Genomic DNA, 24,734 nt, shown 5'->3' on the forward strand with positions numbered 1-24,734 from the left:
CCTGTTGATCCAGAGGAAGGCGAAAAAACCCATACAAGGCATGGTCCAATTAGCCCCAAAAGGGAAAAAAATTCCTTCCCGACTCCAGATGGCAATCAGATAAAATCCCTGGATCAACATCATTAGGCATTACCTAGTAATTGTAGCCATGGATGTCTTTCAACGCAAGGAAAGCATCTAAGCCCCCTTTAAATGCAGGCATAGAGTTTGCCATAACGACTTCCTGTGGCAATGCATTCCACATCTTAATCACTCTTACTGTAAAGAACCCTTTCCTAAATAAATAGCTAAAACGTTTTTCCTCCATGCGCAGATCATGTCCTCTAGTCCTTTGAGAAGGCCTAGGGACAAAAAGCTCATCCGCCAAGCTTTTATATTGCCCTCTGATGTATTTATACATGTTAATTAGATCCCCTCTAAGGCGTCTTTCCTCTAGACTAAATAAACCCAGTTTATCTAACCTTTCTTGGTAAGTGAGACCTTCCATCCCACGTATCAATTTTGTTGCTAGTCTCTGCACCTGCTTTAAAACTGCAATATCTTTTTTTTGTAATGTGGTGCCCAGAACTGAATTCCATATTCCAGATGTGGCCTTACTAGAGAGTTAAACAGGGGCAATATTATGCTAGCATCTCAAGTTTTTATTTCTCTTTTAATGCATCCCAAAATTTTGTTAGCTTTAGCTGCAGCGGCTTGGCATTGAGTACGATTATTTAACTTGTTGTCGATGAGTACTCCTAAGTCCTTCTCCAAGTTTGATGTCCCCAACTGTATCCCATTTATTTTGTATGGTGCTAGACCATTGGTACAACCAAAATGCATGACTTTACATTTTTCAACATTGAATTTCATCTGCCATGTATGTGCCCATATAGCCATCCTATCCAGATCCTGTTGCAATAGGACACTATCTTCCTGAGAGTTAATGATTCTGCACAATTTTGTATCATCTGCAAAAATAGCAACATTGCTCACTACTGCATCTACTAGGTCATTAATAAATAAATTGAAGCGCACTGGACCCAGTACAGACCCCTGTGGGACCCCACTGCTAACAGTCTCCCATTTTGAGTATGAACCATTGACCACAACTCTTTGTTTTCTGTCCATTAGCCAGTTCCCTATCCATGCACACAGACTCTTCCCCAGTCCTTGAATTCTCAACTTTTGCACCAGACTTTTGCGGGGAACAGTGTCGAAAGGCCTTTGCAAAGTCCAAGTATATCACATCTACAGCATTCCCAATATCCATATTAGCATTCACTACCTCATAAAAGCTGAGCATGTTAGTCAAACAGGACCTGTCTTTAGTAAACCCATGTTGATGCTGAGAAATAGGATTATTTTCTACTATGAAGTCATGTTGGGGAAAAAAAAAAAGAAAGCGCCACCACAAAACTAACCTACTCCTGGATCCGATCACTGCCTTTTGCGCTTTGTCAGCTCTACCGTTCTGCCGCCGTGTCCCCTGTATCTGACGGCATCTTCACTGTAATGACGCTGACCTGGAAGTACTTTCAGGTTACTTCTGGGTCAGCGCGAAGAAGATGCCAACAGATACGGGGGACAAATCGGCAGACCAGGAGAGCTGACAAGGTGCAAAAGGCAGCGATCGGATCCAAGAGTAAGGGAGTTGTGCTTTTTTTTTTTTTTTTAACAGGTCCAAAACAAAGTACAGGTTCCCTTTAACCACTTGCCGACCGGCAAGTGGATCCCGAAAGGACCGCCGCATGCAGAGGCGGCGGTCCTTGTACGGGCATTGGCGGAGCGATCGCGTCATTCGTGACGCGATCCTCCGCCGGGGACTGGCTCCGCCCCCCCCCTCGCGCTGTAACCCGCCGGCCGCTCGGAAGCGCCGGCGGGTTACTAGCACCCGGATCGCCGCATACAAAGTGTATAATACACTTTGTAATGTTTACAAAGTGTATTATACAAGCTGCCCCCTGCCCTGGTGGTCCCAGTGTCCGAGGGACCACCAGGGTAGGCTGCAGCCACCCTAGTCTGCACCCAAGCACACTGATTTCCCCCCCCTGCCCCCTGATAGCCCACAGCACCCTCAGGCACTCCCCCCCCCCCCGCCCACCCCCCAGACCACTGTTTGCACCTAATCACCCATCAATCACTCCCTGTCACTATCTGTAAACTCTATTTTTTTTTTATGCCCTAAACTGCCCCCTGCTCCCTCCTGATCACCCCCCCCCACCCCTCAGATTCTCCCCAGACCCCCCCCCCCCCCCCCCCCCGTGTACTGTATACATCTATCCCCCTGATCACCTGTCATTCACCTATCAATCACTCATCAATCAACCATCAATCACCCCCTGTCACTGCCACCCATCAATCAGCCCCTAACCTGCCCCTTGCGGGCAATCTGATCACCCACACCAATAGATCGCCCGCAGATCCGACGTCAGATCACCTCCCAAGTGCAGTGTTTACATCTGTTCTCTACCCTAAACACCCACTAATTACCCATCAATCACCCCCTTTCACCACCTGTCACTGTTACCCATCAGATCAGACCCTAATCTGCCCCTTGCGGGAACCCAATCACCCGCCTACACGCTCAGATTTCCCTCAGAACCCCCCCCTTATCAATTCGCCAGTGCAATATTTACATCTTTTCTTCCCTGTAATAACCCACTGATCACCTGTCAATCACCCATCAATCACCCCCTGTCACTGCCACCCATCAATCAGCCCCTAACCTGCCCCTTGCGGGCAATCTGATCACCCACCCACAACAATAGATCGCCCGCAGATCCGACGTCAGATCACCTCCCAAGTGCATTGTTTACATCTGTTCTCTACCCTAAACACCCACTAATTACCCATCAATCACCCCCTGTCACTGCTACCCATCAGATTAGACCCCTATCTGCCCCTAGTGCACTCAATCACCCGCCCACACCCTCAGAACGCCCTCAGACCCCAGCCCTGATCACCTCGCCAGTGCATTGCTTGCATCTATTCCCCCCTCTAATCACACCTTGAGACACCCATCAATCACCTCCTGTCACCCCCTAGCACACCTACCCATCAAATCAGGCCCTAATTTGCCCCGTGTGGGCTCCTGATCACTCGGCCAAAAACCCTCAGATCCCCCTCAGACCCCCTTCCGATCACCTCCCCAGTGCATTGATTGCATCTATTTTCCCCTCTAACCACCCCCTGAGACACCCATCAATCACCTCCTGTCACCCCCCTAGCACTCCTATCCATCAGATCAGGCCCAATACAACCTGTCATCTAAAAGGCCATCCTGCTTATGACCGGTTCCACAAAATTCGCCCCCTCATAGACCACTGGTCATCAAAATTTGCAGATGCTTATACCCCTGAACAGTCATTTTGAGACATTTGGTTTCCAGACTACTCAAGGTTTTAGGCCCGTAAAATGCCAGGGCGGTATAGGAACCCCACAAGTGACCCCATTTTAGAAAAAAGACACCCCAAGGTATTCTGTTAGGTGTATGACGAGTTCAGAGAAGATTTTATTTTTTCTCAAAAGTTAGTGGAAATTGATTTTTATTGTTTTTTTTTCAAAGTGTCATTTTTCACTAACTTGTGACAAAAAATAAAATCTTCTATGAACTCGCCATACACCTAACGGAATACCTTGGGGTGTCTTCTTTCTAAAATGGGGTCACTTGTTGGGTTCCTATACTGTCCTGGCATTTTAGGGGCCCTAAACCGTGAGGAGTAGTCTAGAAAACAAATGCCTCAAAATGACCGGTGAATAGGACGTTGGGCCCCTTAGCGCACCTAGGCTGCAAAAAAAGTGTCACACATGTGGTACCGCCATACTCAGAAGAAGTAGTATAATGTGTTTTGGGGTGTATTTTTACACATACCCATGCTGGGTGGGAGAAATTTCTCTGTAAATGGACAATTGTGTGTAAAAAAAATATTCAAACAATTGTCATTTACAGAGATATTTCTCCCACCCAGCATGGGTATGTGTAAAAATACTCCCCAAAACACATTATACTACTTCTCCTGAGTACGGCGGTACCACGTGTGGCACTTTCTTACACCCTAAGTGCGCTAAGGGGCCCAAAGTCCAATGAGTACCTTTAGGATTTCACAGGTCATTTTGCGACATTTGGTTTCAAGACTACTCCTCGCGGTTTAGGGCCCCTAAAATGCCAGGGCAGTATAGGAACCCCACAAATGACCCCATTCCTAGAAAGAAGACACCCAAAGGTATTCCGTTAGGAGTATAGGGAGTTCATAGAAGATTTTATTTTTTGTCACAAGTTAGCGGAAAATGACACTTTGTGAAAAAAAAAACAATTAAAATCAATTTCCGCTAACTTGTGACAAAAAATAAAATCTTCTATGAACTCACCATACTCCTAACGGAATACCTTGGGGTGTCTTCTTTCTAAATGGGGTCATTAGTGGGGTTCCTATACTGCCCTGGCATTTTAGGGGTCCTAAACCGTGAGGAGTAGTCTTGATACAAAAATGACCTGTGAAATCCTAAAGGTACTCATTGGACTTTGGGCCCTTAGCGCAGTAAGGGTGCAAAAAAAGTGCCACACATGTGGCATCGCCGTACTCAGGAGAAATAGTATAATGTGTTTTGGTGTGTATTTTTACACATACCCATGCTGAGTGGGAGAAATCTCTCTGTAAATGGACAATTCTGTGTAAAAAAAAACAAAACAAAACAATTGTCATTTAGAGATATTTCTCCCACCCAGCATGGGTATGTGTAAAAATACACCCCAAAACACATTATACTACTTCTCCTGAGTACGGCAATACCAATGTGGCACTTTTTTGCAGCCTAACTGCGCTAAGGGGCCCAAAGTCCAACGAGCACCTTTAGGCTTTACAGGGGTGCTTACAATTAGGCACCCCTCAAAATGCCAGGACAGTAAACACACCCCACAAATTACCCCATTTTGAAAAGTAGACACTTCAAGGTATTCAGAGAGGAGCATAGTGAGTCCGTGCCGGATTTCATTTTTTTTTTTTGTCGCAAGTTAGCAGAAATGGAAACTTTTTTTTTTTTTCTTTTTTGTCACAAAGTGTCATTTTCCGCTAACTTGTGACAAAAAATAAAATCTATGAACTCACCATGCCTCTCAGTGAATACTTTGGGATGTCTTCTTTCCAAAATGGGGTCATTTGGGGGGGTATTTATACTATCCTGGAATTCTAGCCCCTCATGAAACATGACAGGTGGTCAGAAAAGTCATAGATGCTTCAAAATGGGAAAAATCACTTTTTGCACCATAGTTTGTAAACGCTATAACTTTTACCCAAACCAATCAATATAGGCTGAATGGGTTTTTTTTAATGAAAAACATGTTTGTACACATTTTTCGTGCTGCATGTATACAGAAATTTTACTTTATTTGAAAAATGTCAGCACAGAAAGTTAAAAAACATTTTTTTGACAAAATTCATGTCTTTTTTGATGAATATAATAAAAAGTAAAAATCGCAGCAGCAATCAAATAGCACCAAAAGAAAGCTTTATTAGTGACAAGAAAAGGAGCCAAAATTCATTTAGGTGGTAGGTTGTATGAGCGAGCAATAAACCGTGAAACCTGCAGTGGTCTGAATGGAAAAAAAGGGTCTGGTCCTTAAGGGGGTAAAGCCCACGGTCCTCAAGTGGTTAAGCACGGTGCCTGCGGTAACGGGCTGCAGCCCTTACGCCGCAATGGAAACTTCCGGTGCACAGCAACTGACCACAATTAGTGAGCAAGGCTCCATATACTTGTGTTGCTTTTGCGGATCTTTGTGGTAAAAACAAAAAGGGTAAGGCAAGCAGGTTTACCCTGCAAGTATAAAAGGGGCCTCAAGCATAATTTAAAAGATTGTTCTACTAAGGCCATATTAAAGATTTGTGCTTTAACTGGGGCATAAAGGTAAAAATTGCCCCATCCAACGCCTAATTCTGACTTGTATTCTATAAACATTGAATGTTCAACTGAACTTTAAATCAACCTCAATGCTATGCAGTTAAGTACAGATCTGTTCTTACCTACAATTCTCTGTACACTTCCACATACATTACCAAAAATATGAATGTGCCATTTTTCTTATAAGTACATAAAGTTTTTGATTATGTCTTGATAAAAAAAAGGCAAATGCATAACAGCTATTATAATATTCTACACTTGGCAGGACGTACCTGGTAGTTCTGCAGCAGAATCAGGCTGAGATAGAACTCGCTGAATGCCAGTTTCAAGTCCCTAATATTTCTGTGCTGGACGCGCTCCTCGTGTGACAGAGTGAACACCGCTTTTCTACGTTGCCGGATGGTTGGCACATTTTCCTTTTGTGCATCCAATGAGGACTGCAACTCATTTTGTAGAGTGGCTGAGCGTCGCTGAGCTTCTGCTAACTTTTCTGCAATGAAAGACAGGAGAGTCAGTAATTGAGCGATACAGCTGAGGCAATTAAGCTTTGCTGCCGAGATCAGACACAGACGATGGTTGGCTGCGGCAGTTGTGAAGACACCATAGCCTGCAGGCTGGGACTGGAGGTTTCAGAACAGCTGGAGAGCCACAGGTTGCCCGTGTCTGATCCAGATCTCTTGGTATTCACCGTTCAATTACCTGAATAAAATGTGTTGATTTTGGCAAGTTCTTTCTCGCACGTCTGAAAGAATTTTTCTTCAAACTTGGCATAATATCGTTTTACGTTGTCCTCATCTGTGACTGCAAGACAAAAAAGGGAAAGAGGCTGTCAGATGACACAGCGTGTTCACACATTTTACAGATTATACACATTAAAGGACAGTTCCAGAAAAATTATTCTCAGCTTTGGAGAGGGTGAAGAAAGATAAAAATCACTGTCTATTTTTTTTCTGTGGACTACGTACCCAATGTGGAAGTCTAACTTAACTTCCTGTTTTTGTGAACCAGACAGGAAGTTGAAAAAAAATCCCTCAAACAGTGCATCTCTAGAGACAAATTTAAATATACCATCTAATAACCTAATATTTCTTTTGGTGTGAAATTGGGTTTTGACAACTTCGTAGCCTGTTGTAAAAAATGTGGTCACATGATATATAAGCAGGCTAAGGATTAATTCCCACTATAAGAGCTTTTCTATGTGCTTTGTGATTTTAAAAGCTCTTGTGGATTTCCTATGTGTGTGTTCACACTGGAGCGATGTGATGTAAAAATCCCCCATAGCATTGCATTAGCAAGAGCTTTTAAAATCTCTAACGCTTAAACAGCTTTTGTAGTGTGAATCAGCCCTAAGTCAAAGCTATGTGGGAGTGGTTACCTCAGTATTGCGAGGGTGTAGTACAGACTGAACTCTCTGAAAAGACTGCAGGCTGCAGCAATGGAGGTCTGGCTAGGGACGTAGGAATTAGCTGGTGAAAGAGCTTCTGACCGGTATTTGCGTAAAAAAATAATATATTCCAAATAAGATAAACAAGGAACCACAGAAATTAAAACAAGCTTTATGTGAGGGTGTACACAGGGCTAGGAAAAACACTGCCAGGAGTTGAGCATCCTAGTTCTCTTACCTACAGTGGCTATGTGGCCCCTATGTGCTTCAGTTACCTATCATCAAGGACAGCACTTTTACATCTATAATGTAGAGGGTACCTGGCATCCACCCAAAGCTGGTTCTAATGTGTGTGCACATTTATGATGGTGGTAAGGACATAAAGATGTGACACTTTCCACAGCGACTGAACAGTAATGTCTTATGTAAATATCAGTGTTTGAAAATACGTTCTGTCTGGACTCCAAGCAAATATTTAAACTCAAAAGGTGTTTTGTTACGTATTGCTTATTCAGGAAAAAAAATGAGTCAGCAACCAGCACCCCACACAGTTCCATTTCAACTGTGCTATATTAAGTAATGCACCGCACACACCATTACTTTCAGCCAGGAAGAGCAAGTGCGTGATGATCACAGCTTCACCAAAACCCCTGGTACCAGTACCAGCTAAAGAAAAACAGTCACCAGAAGCCTTAGTGCTGAGCATCAGCATACATAAACTGTGTCTCCTGTACAGACTGTAATGCAACAGCTACCTGATTTCATGAAAGCAATTACCATCCATACACAAATTTTGTGGAATCAGCACCATCTGCCACTGTTTTGAAGTCTTGGGACTAGTTCACAGTGCTCGTTTGTGTTGCAGATACATACTGCATGTCAACTCACTGCCCATGCAATTCCATTGACCTGCTCTCGGTACTACATTGTAATGGATCGCGTTATTCTAACTCGCTTTATGCAGGCTTTGGATTTGTATTAAAATCTACATCCAGTCTGCATTGCAGTTCACACTCATAATGTGTGCTTTATGCAACTCTGACCTAGGAGACCAGAGTCTGAATCTCGGCTATACCTATTCAGTAAGCCAGCACCTATTCAGTAGGGAGTCCTTGGGCAAGATTCTTTAACACTGCTACTGCGCCCCTAGTGGCTGCCTCACAGGTTCTTAGAGTCCGATAGGAGAAAACGTGATACAAATGTTTTTGTTTGTTTGGTTTTTTAACAAAATATGTCGACAATAAAAGACCAAAGGCCTGTACATAGTTGCAATGTCACCTTAAACGATCATTTCCGTTAACAAATGATTGCAATGTGTGGAGGCTCCATAGTGTAGGGAATAGGGATAGTGTCAGGAAGCCAAACACAAACTATGAACAAGTATCTTTATAACCCTCATATGTTCAGCTTATAAGTGCATAAGCATAAGGTTTTAGTCCTTATTACACAGCCCAGCGCCATCTCGCACATTGCATGTGTGAGTCTCACTTGCCTAATGTGTCTATTATCACAACTGGCCATGCCCATAGCCTTGCCAAAAGACGTCAACGTTTTCACATTCGTTGGAGACGCACAGCCTGCAACCCCCATCTAGCGCTAAACAAGCCAACTCTTCAAAGCTGCCACACAATATCGCAAAACAGTATACTAAAGCAATGTATTAGCTGAATATGTGTATTTTGACTGCTTTGTGCTGTTTGCAGCAATCGCTATGACAACCCCCAAGCCGAACAAAGAGCTTGAGTGTGCCAGTAATATCCCAAGGCCAGTCATTCGTAAAGGTAAGAACAGGTGCAGGGACCATGGGTGGCCTTGGTTATACATATACCATGACAACAGAATGTAGATGGGGTACCTATAGAAATGATGGTGTTGCCAGGGGAAGACAGAAAAATCTTGTTCACATAGAAACCGAATCAATTCACTAAAAACATAATGTATGAATACACACAGCGCTTTACAATGCATGAAGTATATATCAATCCAGAGACTACTTAAGAGTCAAAAAAGAGAACAAAGAGCACATTAAGAACCTCAACAGAGAACTGCATTATAATCCCGTAAGATTTAGTATGAATACATTAAAAAGAAATAAGAAAAAAATAATTACAGTTTAAACTACAAAGGTCGTGCTTCTCAAATACTTAGGATAATAACTGCGCATAGCTTTTCATCAAACTGAGAAGACAGGCCGACAATCACCTCTATTCTGAAATTAGAAATTTTTGACGAACAATTTTAAACACAAACTTAATTTTACAAAAAAAAAAAAAAAAAAGAAGAAGCTATTTTGCAGTGTATTTTCCACTGGAGAGATTTCCCCAGAAAACTGGTAGCATCAGGGACAGAATATGTGGCACAGCCCTATTATCTAGCTGGGGATTCTAACTCCCCCAGTCTACAAAAAAGAAAAAAAATGCTTTGTTTTTCTTGGAGAGATTATTATTATTTAGTATTTACATATAACTAACATCTTACGCAGCGCTGTACAGAGTATCTCGTCTTATCACTTAACTGTCCCTCAGAGGGGTTTTACAATCGAATGTCTACCAGAGTCATACATCAATGTATGTATCGTGTTGTGTATGTATTGCAGTTTAGGGCCAATTTTAGGGGAAATCCAATTAACTGATTGACATTTTTGGGATGTGGGAGGAAACCGGAGTGCCAGGAGGAACCCACACAGACACGGGAAGAACATACAAACTCAGCGCAGATAGGGTCCTGGCTGGGATTCAAATCGGGGACCCAGCGCTGCAAGGCAAGAGTTCTAACCAATATGCCACCGTGCCTCACTACCTCTGGGCCAAAAATGATAAAAATTCTCCCTGAAATGCACACAGGAGGGCAATAAAAATAAAAAAAAGAGGTTCTAGAAGCCATGTACAAACACTATAGCTTTTCCTCAGCAGAAATCACTTGTGTAAAAAATGTAGAGTGCGCAGGTGTCCGCCAGTGTTGCTGGCCTCCTCTGCAGTGCTCTATAAGGACACATTATTCTCACCTGTTGTCCTGTGTACATATAGGAACTTCAAATGAAGATCCCTTAGCAGGGTGTTATTCACACACATCTCTCTCCATAGAACAGTACATGTTTAGACACACTGTTTGGCTACCATACACCATTTGCAACTAAACTGCAGCCCAAAACAATGCCTTTTATTTCAAGTGAGAACTAGAATAAAACTGTCTACTTCCCAAACCCTTTATTTCACCATCTAAAGCCCCATCTACACGATACGATTCTATTACAATTCAATTACGATTCTATTTACGATCCAATTAAATCCGACATGTCCGATTGGGATTCGATTCGATTCAATTTGATTTTCCATTGTTTTGCAATGACAAATCGAATCGAATCCCGGTCGGACATGTCGGATTTAATCGGATCGTAAATAGAATCATAATCGAATCGCACAAAGAATCGTATCATGTAGATTGGGCTTAAAGTCATGGAATTGGGCTTTTACTTAATTATAGTTACAGAAGATGGAGAAACCACTTTACATTTTTCTGGGCAGGACAGCAAACACTTTGTGTATTATTCTCCTGCTAGTTGACCTCCATTCTCCCCATAAATGTGGGTGGGGCTGAGGCAGGCTCAATGGTTTTTCAGGCACAGATCCAAATCGCTACAAATTCTATTCAAGGAAAACCCTGGTCAAAAGATGGATATGAGGATGGAAATATGACCCACTTAGCAGGTAGGCCACGTCCCCTGAGTCGCCACACAGAAGCGTTTCACGTCTAGCTGCAGTTGTTTTCCTAAGCATTGTTCCACATGAGCGGATAAACGTACTCGCGCAGCCACTACAGCAATAGGCATAGCTGTTCTGCATTCGGGTAATCCTCACCCTCCACTTGCTGCTAGCACTGCACATACACCTGCCAATCTTGTATTGCCTTTTTTAATATCCGGACGAGCCCGTGGCTGCTCAGGATAATAAAATACTGAAACAACAAGTGTACTCACAGGAAGACTATCTGATAATTGGTCAGCTATCTCCCGTGGCTCTGACAGCTCCTGGTATAGCAAGTGTGACCTCTATTACAGCTCTCACTGGGGGTTCTGTGTACTGACGGTCTGTTATAAAAGAATACTGAGTGCTGCTTCCTCTGAAACAATGTGATGCTCCATTGGGGCTGCATTGTAGAGGTTAAAACCCACATAAAATATGCAGCTACTCGCCTCAAAATAAATGCACGTTGCAAATCATATCCTAGTGTGGAGCTGCAGACGAGACGTATGGCTGATCTTCAGTGAGAAATATAGCATGTTTAAAAACGTCTGTGGAGCACGCCGTGTCTACAAGTGGCGAGCACAGTGTGGATCGCATTCATTTTTATTGCCTTAAATGTAATGGTTATAAAGCTGCCACATAAAGCGGGCTTTCTATTAAACAACAATAATATTTACAGTTCTCAGGAGTCAAGCGGTCACCACAAACGGCATTCTCGTCATGGAGCTGGCTGCAGGCAAAACGGAGAGCCGTAACGCTATACATTCATTCTGCTTCACAGAGGTGAGCCGCAGCTTGGAACAAGCAATTTTCAAAGTGTTACACAAGTGACAAAGCTACCATTTGGTGAAATATATTTTGTTAAAGCACACAGTGACCTGGCTTCCACGCATGTTTTAGAGCAGGGGTCTCAAACTCGCAGCCCGCGGGCCATTTGCGGCCCTCGGTACAATATTTTATGGCCCGCGCCAGCAAAAGAGACACAGAAGCTAACTATTTTACCTTATAGTTCGCTTTAGTGCTCCCAAGTAATCCGCAGCATCCCGCCGCTAAACGAGGGCTGCAGAGCCTCCAAATCCCCCGGGCAAACATCCACGACTGCGCTGAGGGGCAGAGCTTCCAGCTGTAGCTCTGCCCCTCCTGACGTCAATCTTCGCACGGATCGCCACCTCTCCCCGCCCCTCTCTGTGAAGGAAGAGTGAGAGGGGCGGGCAGAGGCGGCGATCCGCCGCGATTGATGTCAGGAGGGGCAGAGCTGAAGCTGAAAGCTCTGCCCCTTCCAGAAAATGCCGGCGGATTGCCCCCCGGGCGATTTGGGGGCTCTGCAGCCCTCGTTTTGCGGCGGGGACACGGCGGATTACTTGTAATGGGAGCACTGAAGCTATAAGGTAGGACACTTCATGTTCAGAAGAAATAATTAAAACTGTTAATAATAATATTTGAGGACTTTGTGAAATCCCTTATGCGGCCCAGCCTCCTCCTGACTTTGCCTCCTGCGGCCCCCAGGTAAATTGAGTTTGAGAACCGTTTTAGAGGGTGTTAACCAGTGGCGTTTCAAAATCCTCTAAAAGTGTTCTGTTGGCCTATGGAAACCGCCTGACTCCTACCCACATATGCAGTGTAGGGCCTTCCTAAAGGTACTGCATGCTCACTTTGAGGATCCTGGGTTGGCCTCAGCCATGGTGCGAGTACAGTATCCCAGTGGTTTAGTCACTTAAGTCACTGTATAGAGGGCTGCTATTATAGCTAACATATAAAGTAAAAATTTGTGCTGCCTCACAGTCCACTAACGGATGGGAACAAACAACAGTTCTTGGCCGGGTAGCCACCAAAAGCAAAGCTGTTCGTCTTCAGTCAACCTCAAACAGAAAAACACAGGAAAAATGTCATCGCATAGACCAGCAGTTCAAACTTGATCCTCCACCAGCTAGGACCCGTGTGATATTTAGGGGCAACACCTTTCTCCTGTGCTCCACCACCCACAGGGATTGCCCTCACCTTTGGCTATAGCTGCCCAGACCTTACAGACAGCAATCAGCACATATAGGTAATCACCAAATCCTGGCTTCTCCTTGCTTCAGACCAGTAGGATTGCTCACAACTATTCCAGATTAAAAAAGATAAATACATATCATTGCGTAGGCTGCTAAAAGAATCTTCTGGGGGGAAACAGACCCCCAGACTCAGGGGCTGATCAGGGGCTGATGAGTCGTAAGACGAAACGCGTAGGGCGTGGCTAAGCGGACTGGAGGTGGCAGTGCACGGAGGAGACGTCCTCAAGAGTTTTATGATAAGCCTGAATCTTTTTTTATGTTTGTGAGTAGTACTCTTATTACTGTTCTTAATAAATGATTTTACACTATATCAAGATTGTTTAGTTGCAGTGGGCTGCATTTTTTCTGTTGTGGAAGAAGTATACACCAAGCAACTTTATCGTGTGGAGGACCGCTCATCAATACGCTGAGTAGCTGTCTGTGATTGGGGCAGCATACACTATAGGTGAGCGCGGTCCTGCTGGGTGTTGGGACACTTGTTGGTGTGGAGAGGTGGCCCCCATAGATCCATAGGCACGGTGCCATAGTGGACAGTGGGTCTGTTTCCCCCCAGAAGATTCTTTTAGCACCCTACGCAATGATATGTATTTATCTTTTTTAATCTGGAATCGTTGTGAGCAATCCTACTGGTCTGAAGCAAGGAGAAGCCAGGATTTGATGATTACCTATATGTGCTGATTGCTGTCTGTAAGGTCTGGGCAGCTATAGCCAAAAGGTGAGGGCAATCCCTGTGGGTGGTGGAGCACAGGAGAAAGGTGTTGCCCCTAAATATCACACGGGTCCTAGCTGGTGGAGGATCAAGTTTGAACTGCTGGTCTATGCGATGAAATTTTTCCTGTGTTTTTCTGTTTGAGGTTGACTGAAGACGAACAGCTTCGCTTTTGGTGGCTACCCGGCCAAGAACTGTTGTTTGTTCCCATCCGTTAGTGGACTGTGAGGCAGCGCAAATTTTTACTTTATATATTGTATATGTTGGTGTGACATTTGAATTTGCAGCATACCCACGGTAAATGTTAGGTGCACTAGGGGTGAAGCTCGCTAAGATACTACTACTATAACAATAATTATAGCTAACAGCAGGGTGTAAGCAGGTGCATGTTGCAATAGCCACTAAAACGCCTTAGAGCTGCCTGCAAACAAGGTTTAAAACTCAAAACTGAAAGCAGATCTGCCTGCACGTATCAAATGCAATAGCATAAGTTTTAGTAGTTCTGACCGCATAATTATCCTAAATGGGCATCAAAATAATTCCCATTGCTTTACACAGCGGTACTCTGCACTTCATGTTTAACACTATTTAGTTATGCATATGCTCAGGCAAGCCCTAAATGGGCTTTATATTGGGAGTTATACCCCAAAATCACCTTCGATGGTACCGTACTCCAGATATACTTGACAGATTTGATCATTCAAGGTCTAATTTTTTTGATGTTGGGAGACCAACAAACAGGATCACTTAGACATTTGGTGGGACTACCCTAAAAGTGGCCAATAATGATGCAATATTTTCATCAGATGCGATCCTTTGACTAGATTTGCATGATCAAAAGTGATTGGAAAGTAAATATGGACTGCTTGCATAAACCGGACTGTCTCTTCAGATACAATCACAAAATCAGACAATCGGATTGACTAAATTTTCTATTCCAAACGACTATAGAATTATTTTTCATTGATTTTCTCCACATACAGTTTGTCCATCTGTAAATTATAGCATTATTAATCAGGAGGCAACATGTCAGAATGTTTCACAATTACACTATTAAACAATTTATCCAGCTTGAGGCTTTCCTTTTTGTTTTGTTTTTTTTGGCCAAAATTATTACACTTTTATATTAGTAGTCGCAGAGGAAAACATAATAGCCGTCGAAAAAGTGAACCAAAAATCTCATCAGCAGATAAATGTCTGCACAGATCTCTCTGATTTGAGACACCATTTCACATTACAGAAATAATATATTGTGTGACCAGATGATTGGCACCTACAAAGCTTCTCTGCAAAATACAATCTGCTGCCCAACTTTTAAGCTCCAGTGCTTAGCGGGCAATGAGATGGAGTCAGCTTGGCAAAAACAGTAGCCTGGTCTGGCAGCTGCCTAGAGACAGATTCCAGGCCTCCCGCTTTCCCCGTCAGAGATTTCTGGGCTCCGTCTCAAAGGAATAGCAGGATGAGAAATCAGCTCAGAACAAAGCGCTCATTGGATTAAGCCCATAGAGATGATGGGCAGTACTCCATTAACAGATCAGACAGGTAATGGGACGGTTCAAAGGCGGAAGCACTTCCTGAGTCTTGGAGAGCCTTGGCGGTCTGCCTGTCAAATTAGATTTCGTTACAACGTTTCTAAAAGGATATTAGCAAAATGAATACACTTAAGAACAGAAAAAGACAGAAATCTGAGAGCAAGTCAATATTAAACAGGCACCATAAAAGATGGTTACCTAAGCCATTGCATTACAAGCATAGCGATGTGAGGGTTGGGCAACACTTGGATTTATTTGCTTGTACTGAGAGCCTCCGTTGTACAGCAGGTTTTTAAGCAGGTCACATGGCCGGATCTGCGCTAGTCATACATGAACACATTTTGAAGTAATTGTTTCATGCAATTACATTTACAGGAAACACACAAAAAAACAATCAAAATTAAATTATTATAGATTCATCTGGCTGGCAGGTCTGCAGTTTAAAATTACTTTGGCAAACAAACAAACTAGAGAGACAATTACATGATTGTAATTCGGGTAACAGCAATAGTACACAAAATACCAGGTAGGAGATACATTGCAGCAAGTCAAGACAATAGCAATACTATAACACAATCTAAGGAGCAGCACTGTCTATAACTGCCTACAGTCTAACGCAGGGGTCCCTAAACTTTTTCGGTCAAGGGCCGGGTCAACATACTTCAGACTGCTGGAGGGGCCAGAACATACAAAAATGTTGAACATTCCATTGAATCTAGGTATTGACAGCCATTCAGTTATGTGGCGTCCGAAGAACGACATTGTGCACCAGACAGTGAAGCATACTCAGTGACAACCTGCTGTCCAGTTGGACAGCAGTGTCTCCTGATGCAGAATTGGATTGGAAGCCAGCAAATTACTGCTCGCTGGCTTCTACAGTATGTGGATGGGTTGGGCCAGCACTGCTATCCTATATGTGGGCCACCGATATTTCAAATTGCAGTGGGCCACATCTATAAGTTATACATTGTGTTTGGGGGCCAGTGGTAAAGCCTTGGGGGCCTCACTCGGCCCACGGGCCGTAGTTTGAAGATCACTGGTCTACAGGAAGGAGGGGTTAAAAACAGGGCAAAGGGAGTAGGTAGGATGTGGTGCTCTGACTACATAGACAATGAAACTGAAGGTGCCCATACATCTAGTGATGTATGGGCAGATCGACCAAGAGACAGATTTCTCCCTTATGGATTCTGATCAAAGAGAGATCTGTTGGCAGCCCATACACCGCAGGCCAATAAAAGCTCTCTGGAATCGGCCTTGTAGCACCACATACGCCACCTCAGTGGCTGTCCCCTAAATGTTATTTCCCCCAACCAACACACCCCCCTTAAGCCCTCCACCACAGGTGCCTGTGCATTAAAATTTCTCACCTGTCCAACTTGCTATGCATTGCAGCCACGTGGGACAGGAATGAGGAAGAAGCAGCAGCAGGACTCGTGGCAGCCGGGCAGGTGAGAGATTGCAATTAACGGTCACAACATTTGAGGGGACAGCGGAGGGGAGATCCGTTGCATGTCCCGATATTGTGCACCACTACCGCTGTGCACTCGATCAACAAAGTCGGCTCTAGTTTCTAGCTTTCTTGATTGATACACTCGACTGATTTTGTAACAAAAAATGTGGCCATCAGGCATGCTTCTTGCGGCACAGATTTTCATCCAATTCCGTAATCTAGTCAGATAGTTGAGCAGCTGCAAAATCGCTAGATGTATGGCCATCTTAATAGAGTCCACTAATGTTACAATCTTGTTTGTCTAAGCTTATCAAATTTATGTAGTAGAGAGGTAAACTGAGTGAATATATTTTGAATGTATATTTTAGGTAGTGTCCCATATCACCAAAAAAAAAAAAAAAAATGGCATCTTTGGTGTACACCTTAAAACCAAGCCCATTTTTACACAGATCTCAAGCAATTTTTAGTCCAACAAACAGCTTTTTTTTTTTTTTTTGTACAAAATACTATTTTACAAATAGGTCACTTTTTTATACCATTTAATCACAACTAATCTGGAGTTTGCCTGTGTTTGTAAGAAAAAGCATACTTTAATACCACTTCACCTCCAAGGGGCGTAGATATTCGTCCATGCAAGTTAATGAGAAATGAATGGCCGGATAAAATTGCTCTGTTGCTTAACTGTTTAAAAGGCAACTGAAGAGAGAGGTATGTGGAGGCTGCCATGTTTATTTCCTTTTAGGCTCCCTGCACACTGCAAATCCGTTTTCCGATTCCGATTCCGTTTCCGATTTTCCTTGAATACATTCAACAGAAAAACGGATCAAAAAACGCAGCATGCAGTTAAGATTAAAAATCTGAATCGGAATCGGATGTAAAAACAGATTAAAAATCTGAATCTGATTTGCTTGCAGTGTGCAAGAGGCCTTAAGCAATACCCGTTGCCTGGCAGCCCTGCTGACCCTCTGCCTCTAATACTTTCAGCCATAGACCCCGAACAAGCATGCAGCAGATCAGGTGTTTCTGACATTATTGTCAGATCTGACAGATTAGCTGCATGCTTGTTTCTGGTGTTAAACACTTCTGCACCCAGACCAGCAAGGCTGCAACTGGTATTGTGTAAAAGGAAATAAACATGGCAGCCTCCATAGTCTTCTTACTTCAGTTGCCCTTTAAAGTAAACCTGAGTAAACTCATCAGTCCCTCCCCATCCTCCCAGGCCGCATGGATCCTCCAGAAATTCAGCAAGTTGGGGGAACTGTGCATGAGTGTCTCAGCTGCGCGCACCCCATCGCCAGAAGCATTCGGCGCCAACTGGCTTAACTACAGAGCCAAAATAACAAATAAATATGTGAATATCTCAAATTGCAGCAGTAAAACTTTCAGAAACGGATTATTCTATAGGTTTTCAATGCAGAGATGTGAAAATAATGCACTCACAAAACAGGTGGAAATTAAGATTTCACTATGATTTACCTTAAAAGCAGGGTTAAGTTGGAGAAACATTACTAAATTGGGAGTCTGCGTGTACTAATGGCTGATGGTCCAGGCTGGCAACTGGGAGGGTTGGGGAACTTAGAAAATATTGATTCAAGCTGTATTTATGGCTTATAACACTATATTGTGTGTTTCTGGTGGCATTACAGAGCAATACAAAACTGGGCATCAAAATAATTCCCATTGCTTTACACAGCGGTATTCTGCAGTTCATGTTTAACACTATTTAGTTATCCATATGTTCAGGCAATTTCATACACTGTATCTGTAAAGACAATTTAACCATGTATGAAAGATATGTACAAAGCCGTTTCATAGATACTTAGGGTAGAGTGTAACGAAGGCTATTTATATAGCTCAAGCTGGAAATACTTCTATTACAGAATAAGAATGTTAATTTGTCCCTCTAATCTCAGCAGAGGATTAGTATAGTCTCCAGTATTAAAAAGGTTATAAAGCATGCTTGGTATGTCAGAAGCTACTGATGCCATTAAGAGGAGTTGCATGCTTTCCAAAATGTTGTCTTTGTCTTGATTGGTGGCTCAGAAAAGAAAATACTGATGGCTAATAAAAAGTAAGGTATGTAAACCAATGGAGAGACCCGGGCAATACAGAAATGTACAGTGGGATGCGAAAGTTTGGGCAACCTTGTTAAAAGTCATGATTTTCCTGTACAAATCGTTGGTTATTATGATAAAAATGTCAGTTAAATATATCATATAGGAGACACACACAGTGATATTTGAGAAGTGAAATGAAGTTTATTGGATTTACAGAAAGTGTGCAGTAATTGTTTAAACAAAATTAGGCAGGTGCATAAATTTGGGCACCACAAAAAAGAAATGAAATCAATATTTTGTAGATCCTCCTTTTGCAGAAATTACAGCCTCTAAACGCTTCCTGTATGTTCCAATGAGAGTCTGGATCCTGCTTGAAGGTATTTTGGACCATTCCTCTTTACAAAACACCTCTAGTTCCATCAGGTTTGATGGCTTCCGAGCATGGACAGCTCTCTAACTCACACCACAGATTTTCAATTATATTCTGGTCAGGGGATGAGATGGCCATTCCAGAATATTGTACTTGTTCCTCTGCATAAATGCCTTAGTGGATTTTGAGCAGTGTTTAGGGTCATTGTCTTGTTGAAAGAAGCAGCCCCGGGGCAGCTTTAGCTTTGTCACTGATTCCTGGACATTGGTCTCCAGAATCTGCTGATACTGAGTGGAATCCATGCATCCCTCAACTTTGACAAGTTTCTCAGTCCCTGCACTGCCCACAGTCCCACAGCATGATGGAACCCAGGGCTGTGGAGTCAGAGTTGGAGTCGGGTGATTTTTGAACAAAATCCACAGTTCTGTTAAATATTAGACTAAGGAGTCGGCGTTGAGGAGTCGGGGCCATTTTTGTTACTCGGAGTCGGAGTCGTGGTTTCATAACCTGAGGAGTCGGAAGATTTTTGTACCGACTCCACAGCACTGATGGAACCACCACCATATTTTACTGTAGGTAGCAGGTGTTTTTCTTGGAATGCGGTGTTTTTCCTCCATGCATAACGCCTCTTGTTATGCCCAAATAATTAAATTTTACTTTCATCAGTCCACAGCACCTTATTCCAAAATTAAGCTGGCTTGTTCAAATGTGCTTTAGCATACCTTAAGTGGCTCTGTTTGTGCTGTGGGTGGAGAAAAGGCTGCCTCTGCATCAATCTCGCATACAGCATCTCTTTGTGTAAAGTGCACCGAATGGTTAAACGATGCACAGGGACTCCATCTGCAGCAAAATTATGTTGTAGGTCTTTGGTGCTGGTCTGTGGGTTGACTGACTGTTCTCACCATTCGTCGCTTCTGTCTAGCCGAGATTTTTCTTGGTCTGCCACTTCGAGCCTCAACTTGAGCTTGAACTTAACTGAGCCTGTGGACAGTCTTCCATTTCCTCAATATGTTCCTAACTGTGGAAACAGACAGCTGAAATCTCCGAGACAGCTTTCTGTATCCTTCCCCTAAACCATGATGGTGAACAATCTTTCTCTTCAGGTCATTTGATAGTTTTGAGAACCCCATGTTGCTACTCTTCAGAGAAAATTAAAGGAGGAGGGAAACTTACAACTGACCCCCTTAAATACTCTTTCTCATAACTGGATTCACCTATGTATGCAGGTCAGGGGTCACTGAGCTTACAAAGCCAATTTAAGTTCCAATAATTAGTTCTAAAGGTTTTGGAATCAATACAATGACAATAGTGGCAACATTTATGCACCTGCCTAATTTTATTTAAACAATTAATAATATACTGTAAATCCAATAAACTTAAAGAGATACTGTAGGGGGGGGGGGGGGGGGGGGTCGGGGGAAAATGAGCTGAACTTACCCGGGGCTTCTAATGGTCCCCAGAGACATCCTGTGTCCGCGCAGCCGCTCACCGATGCTCCGGCCCCCCGCCTCCGATTCACTTCTGGAATTTCAGACTTTAAAGTTTGAAAACCAGTGCGCCTGCATTGCCGTGACCTTGCTCCCGCTGATGTCACCAGGAGCGTACTGCGCAGGCCCAGTATGGTCTGTGCCTGCGCAGTACGCTCCTGGTGACATCAGCGGGAGCGAGGAAGCAGTGACATCAGCGGGCGCAACAAAGGCGCAGTGGTTTTCAGACTTTAAAGTCTGACATTCCAGAGGTGAACCAGAGGCGGGGCCGGAGCATCGGTAAGTGGCTGTGTGGGCACAGGATGTCTGCGGGGGACCATTAGAAGCCCCGGGTAAGTTCAACTCATTTTCCCCCGACCCCCCTACAGTATCCCTTTAATTTCACTTCTCAAATATCACTGTGTGTGTCTCCTATACGATATATTTAACTGACATTTTTTTACCCTAACAACCAACGATTTATACAGGAAAATCATCACAATTAAAGGTTGCCCAAACTTTCGCATCCCACTGTATTTGCAGTTAGCTCAAGAGCTATTTGTGTACAGATTTCCAAGTAGGTAGACTTGTTTATTTACAGGCTAATATTCAAGATACTGTTTACATGAATACTTTTTCTAAAGAGCAATTAACTACCTAATGCTATGTAGTATGGCCAGGCACAAACGCGAGAACAGTCAGGCGCAATACAATAGCCCTTGGGGGGAGAAAACCCAAGGACATCTGATAATTGAGCTATGAAAATGTACATGTTTATTCCTGTGGAGGCAGGAGGGAGAGTGCCGAGCAGACAGTACCCGAATGTCTTCAGAAAAACAACAGCAACAGGATATGAAGAACCAAGCTGACTTTTTTCACTCATGGCATAGCAACAAGATCAAGAATTTCGGGTATATCCATACAGTCATCACACAGGTGACCTGTAAATAGTAAAGACTATCCGATGATGGGTGATACATTTGTTTACAGCCTACCAAAGAAAAAAACATTTTGGTAGTGTGGAAACTTATCTGAACACATTTGAGGATTTTACTGCTGTCTGAATGACAACTAAAAAGATGTTCCTCATTTCCTCCTCCAGTTTAAGGGTCACCTAGAACAGAAGCCAAGGGAAAACGTCCTCAAGCTCCACAAAGCAAGTAATAAAATCTGACATTCTAATTTTTTTTTATATTCAAACCAAAAATATAAAATGTACATAAGCTACTTTCACTAAAACAAAAAACTGCATACGTATAGTATGTAATATATACATATACTGTGTACACTACAAACTATAAACCTACTTATTTATCAGTAAACGTGTATTTCGCACAGATTTCAAAAATGTATTACTATCTGCATCTTGAAGATGCTGACCACACACTAACTCCACCATAGCCATTTTCCCATAGTGGAGATCGCTCCTTGCCTACACCCAGATCCTGCTCGGGATGCCAGCACTTCGCACAGTAGCTTGGGAAATCCTGTACACGTTCTGTGTACCAGAGAAAGGGGAAAGGAGGCCTGTGCAAATGAAGAGGACTACTTCAGCACATGATGGGGCTGCAGATGGAGGATGGAAAAAGTTGGCATAAAGTATAAGTCTTACCTGCTTATACGCTTCTCTACATTTACTACACAAGATGAAAACACATAGTACCTATTGGACTTTTCTGCAAACAAGCAGCGAAGCATTTGCCATTGGCTCCTGCCATTTGGTTGTCATGTTTTGAGACCCCTAGAGGGGCAGGGAAAGGGCAAATTTAGACAATCCTGGGGGCAACATGTAGAGTTCAGGTCAAGACAGGGGATTGAAAGTAGCGTTTACAATAAGTACAGGAAAAGCAATGTACATTCATTTGAATGCAGTGACAGCGCGTTTAACATCCGCGTGAACCGACCCTAGGTCAGTAGCTCAGAATGGCCATGCAGATCAGATGCTTTGTCTGGTCTGACTGTACTGGCTACATGCTTGTAGCAGGTGTGTGACTCAAACACACCTGAAGCCAAAAGCTCAGCATGACAGCTAGGCAACAGGCATTGTGTATAAGGGAATTAAGATGGTAGCCTCCGTATTTCACTCACTTCCAGTTCCCTTTAAATAAAAAGCAATTAGGTTTACAAATTGCTAGCAATTTAAAGTGGATATTGGGCTTTATTCACTAACCATGATCTAATAACTCTACTCCTATTATGGACTGTACAATACAGATTAAACACTTATTATGAGTATCTGATGAAAAACTGAGATTTCTCCGTGCTTTGCTCATGGCTTGCGGCTCCGACATTTCACTCTAACACAGGTAGCAGCGATCCAAGCGCTCTGCACAGCCGGCAGCCCCAGGCCACGTAGGTAATTATCAACAGAGCAGATGTGGTCTCAGAAATATTGGAAAATGAAAATGTGCTCTTTATATTAAAGAAACAGAAGCTATTAGTGACTACCGTGGGACTACCGACGGAAGACTGAGACGGGTGATTTGCTGAAGCAAGGGCATCAAGTAAAGCAGACATTTGATGGGGGCAAAGTGAGGAATCATTAGCACTACTGAGGTCCCCTGGGATAATATTTAGATGTGGAACAGCTCAGATTTATTCTACAATTTACGTGGTGTTAGCTGCACAGACCAAGCATGTCTAATGGTGGAGAGAGGAATAATAGAAGCAAAACATTTCAGAGTTAGAGCAAGTGCACACCAAAAAGCGCTAGTGTAATCGCAAACGCTCAGCGTTTTGAAGCGATTTTTAAGAGCGATTCTACGCATGTGCCTAGCAATTTTCTAATCATGCCTAGCGATTTTTGGAGCATTTTACTTTGCCTTTTTTTTATTTTTTGTTACAGTAGAGCTGGAAGTGTACAGCTTCTGTAACACAAAAGCTTGGAAAATCGCTCTGATCTAGTGCTTTTCAGAGCGATTTTCCGCTTTCCTATACTTATCATTGAGGGTCAATTGCCTCAGAAAAGTGCAGGATTGCTGCAGGACCAGAGTTTGTGTTTGGGAGAAAAATCACATTGCTCTGGTGTGATCCATCCCATTCAAATACATTAGCCGAACGCTTTTCAAAGCACTGGCATTTTTTTAAATTGCTCGGAAGAGCTCTTGGTGTGCACCAGCCCTGAAATGTGGGCAGCTTCAGCTCTGCTTCCACTGAGGATACTCATTACCTTCCGGGTACTGGATAATCTGACTTGGTACTCAGTAACACAACAAATCATCAGGTTCAAAGTCTATCCAAGAGCGTGGATTGTTTAGAACCATTGCCAGGTTTCTATCACTTTATGCGCCCTCATCCCAGAGACATTCTTTCACTTCCTGTTTTCAGCAACCCTATTACTGTATCTATGCGCTTTTCACCAAGGACACAGATACCAATAAAAACCAATCAAGTAAAAACAAGAGGGATTCTAAATCTTTCCCACACTACAGAAAATTATGTTTTGCTGCTAGCCTTGTTGTCATATCCAGCCTCCTGTTCTTGGTGACCAGATTACTTAAATATAGAATCCTGGTTCGTTTACATCTAAGCGGGAATTGCGCGATTCCCGCTAACCTCAAACCGCTAGCGTTTTTTAAAACCACTAGTCCTATTATACTTTATGGCAGTGTTCTCACTGCCACAAACGCGGGCGTTTTGCGATTAGCGATAATTGCAAACGTGTAACATGCAGCTTTTTGGCAGCGATTCTGGAGCGATCACTATTAGCATGTATAGAACCTCTAATCGTGATCGCTCCCAAAATGCTACTTTGTCCAGTTCTTATTCTGTGTTAATCGCGGAAAAATCACTCCGGCAAAACGCTAGCGGTGATCGCTAGCGTTTTGCGATTTTAGGTGTGAGCGGGACCTAAGAACTATTCCTAAAAAGATGAAAAGGGGGGGGAGGTTGCGCATCCCTAAAAACATGCTGCAATTGACTGGTTAATCGCTCAGGCATGCACCACCTCTATTAGGCTGAAAATGCATGCCCTGCGTCCAAAACAAATGCTACATTTATTATACTATGGAGGAACTTTGGCTTCCACTATAGTCTGCATGCAAAGTATAATATACTGGACACTTGCACCACGGTGAGGCAGAACTCCGGGCA

The 24,734-nt window shown here is 43.2% G+C and overlaps 1 protein-coding gene across 1 annotated transcript in view; it reads right to left on the minus strand.

Annotated features, from left to right (window-relative positions):
- The window catches only part of XPR1 (xenotropic and polytropic retrovirus receptor 1), a 233,036-nt gene that overhangs the window by 50,810 nt on the left and 157,492 nt on the right, over nt 1–24,734 (minus strand). Inside the window, exons 3-4 of the mRNA XM_068239712.1 lie at nt 6,577–6,678; nt 6,150–6,367 (exon numbers count right to left, since the gene is read on the minus strand). Coding sequence (XP_068095813.1) covers nt 6,150–6,367; nt 6,577–6,678 — 320 coding nt within the window. The remainder of the gene's footprint in view (nt 1–6,149; nt 6,368–6,576; nt 6,679–24,734) is intronic.

This window comes from Hyperolius riggenbachi, chromosome 6 (genome assembly GCF_040937935.1).
Source record: "Hyperolius riggenbachi isolate aHypRig1 chromosome 6, aHypRig1.pri, whole genome shotgun sequence".
In the NCBI taxonomy this organism is placed as follows: Eukaryota; Metazoa; Chordata; class Amphibia; order Anura; family Hyperoliidae; genus Hyperolius; species Hyperolius riggenbachi.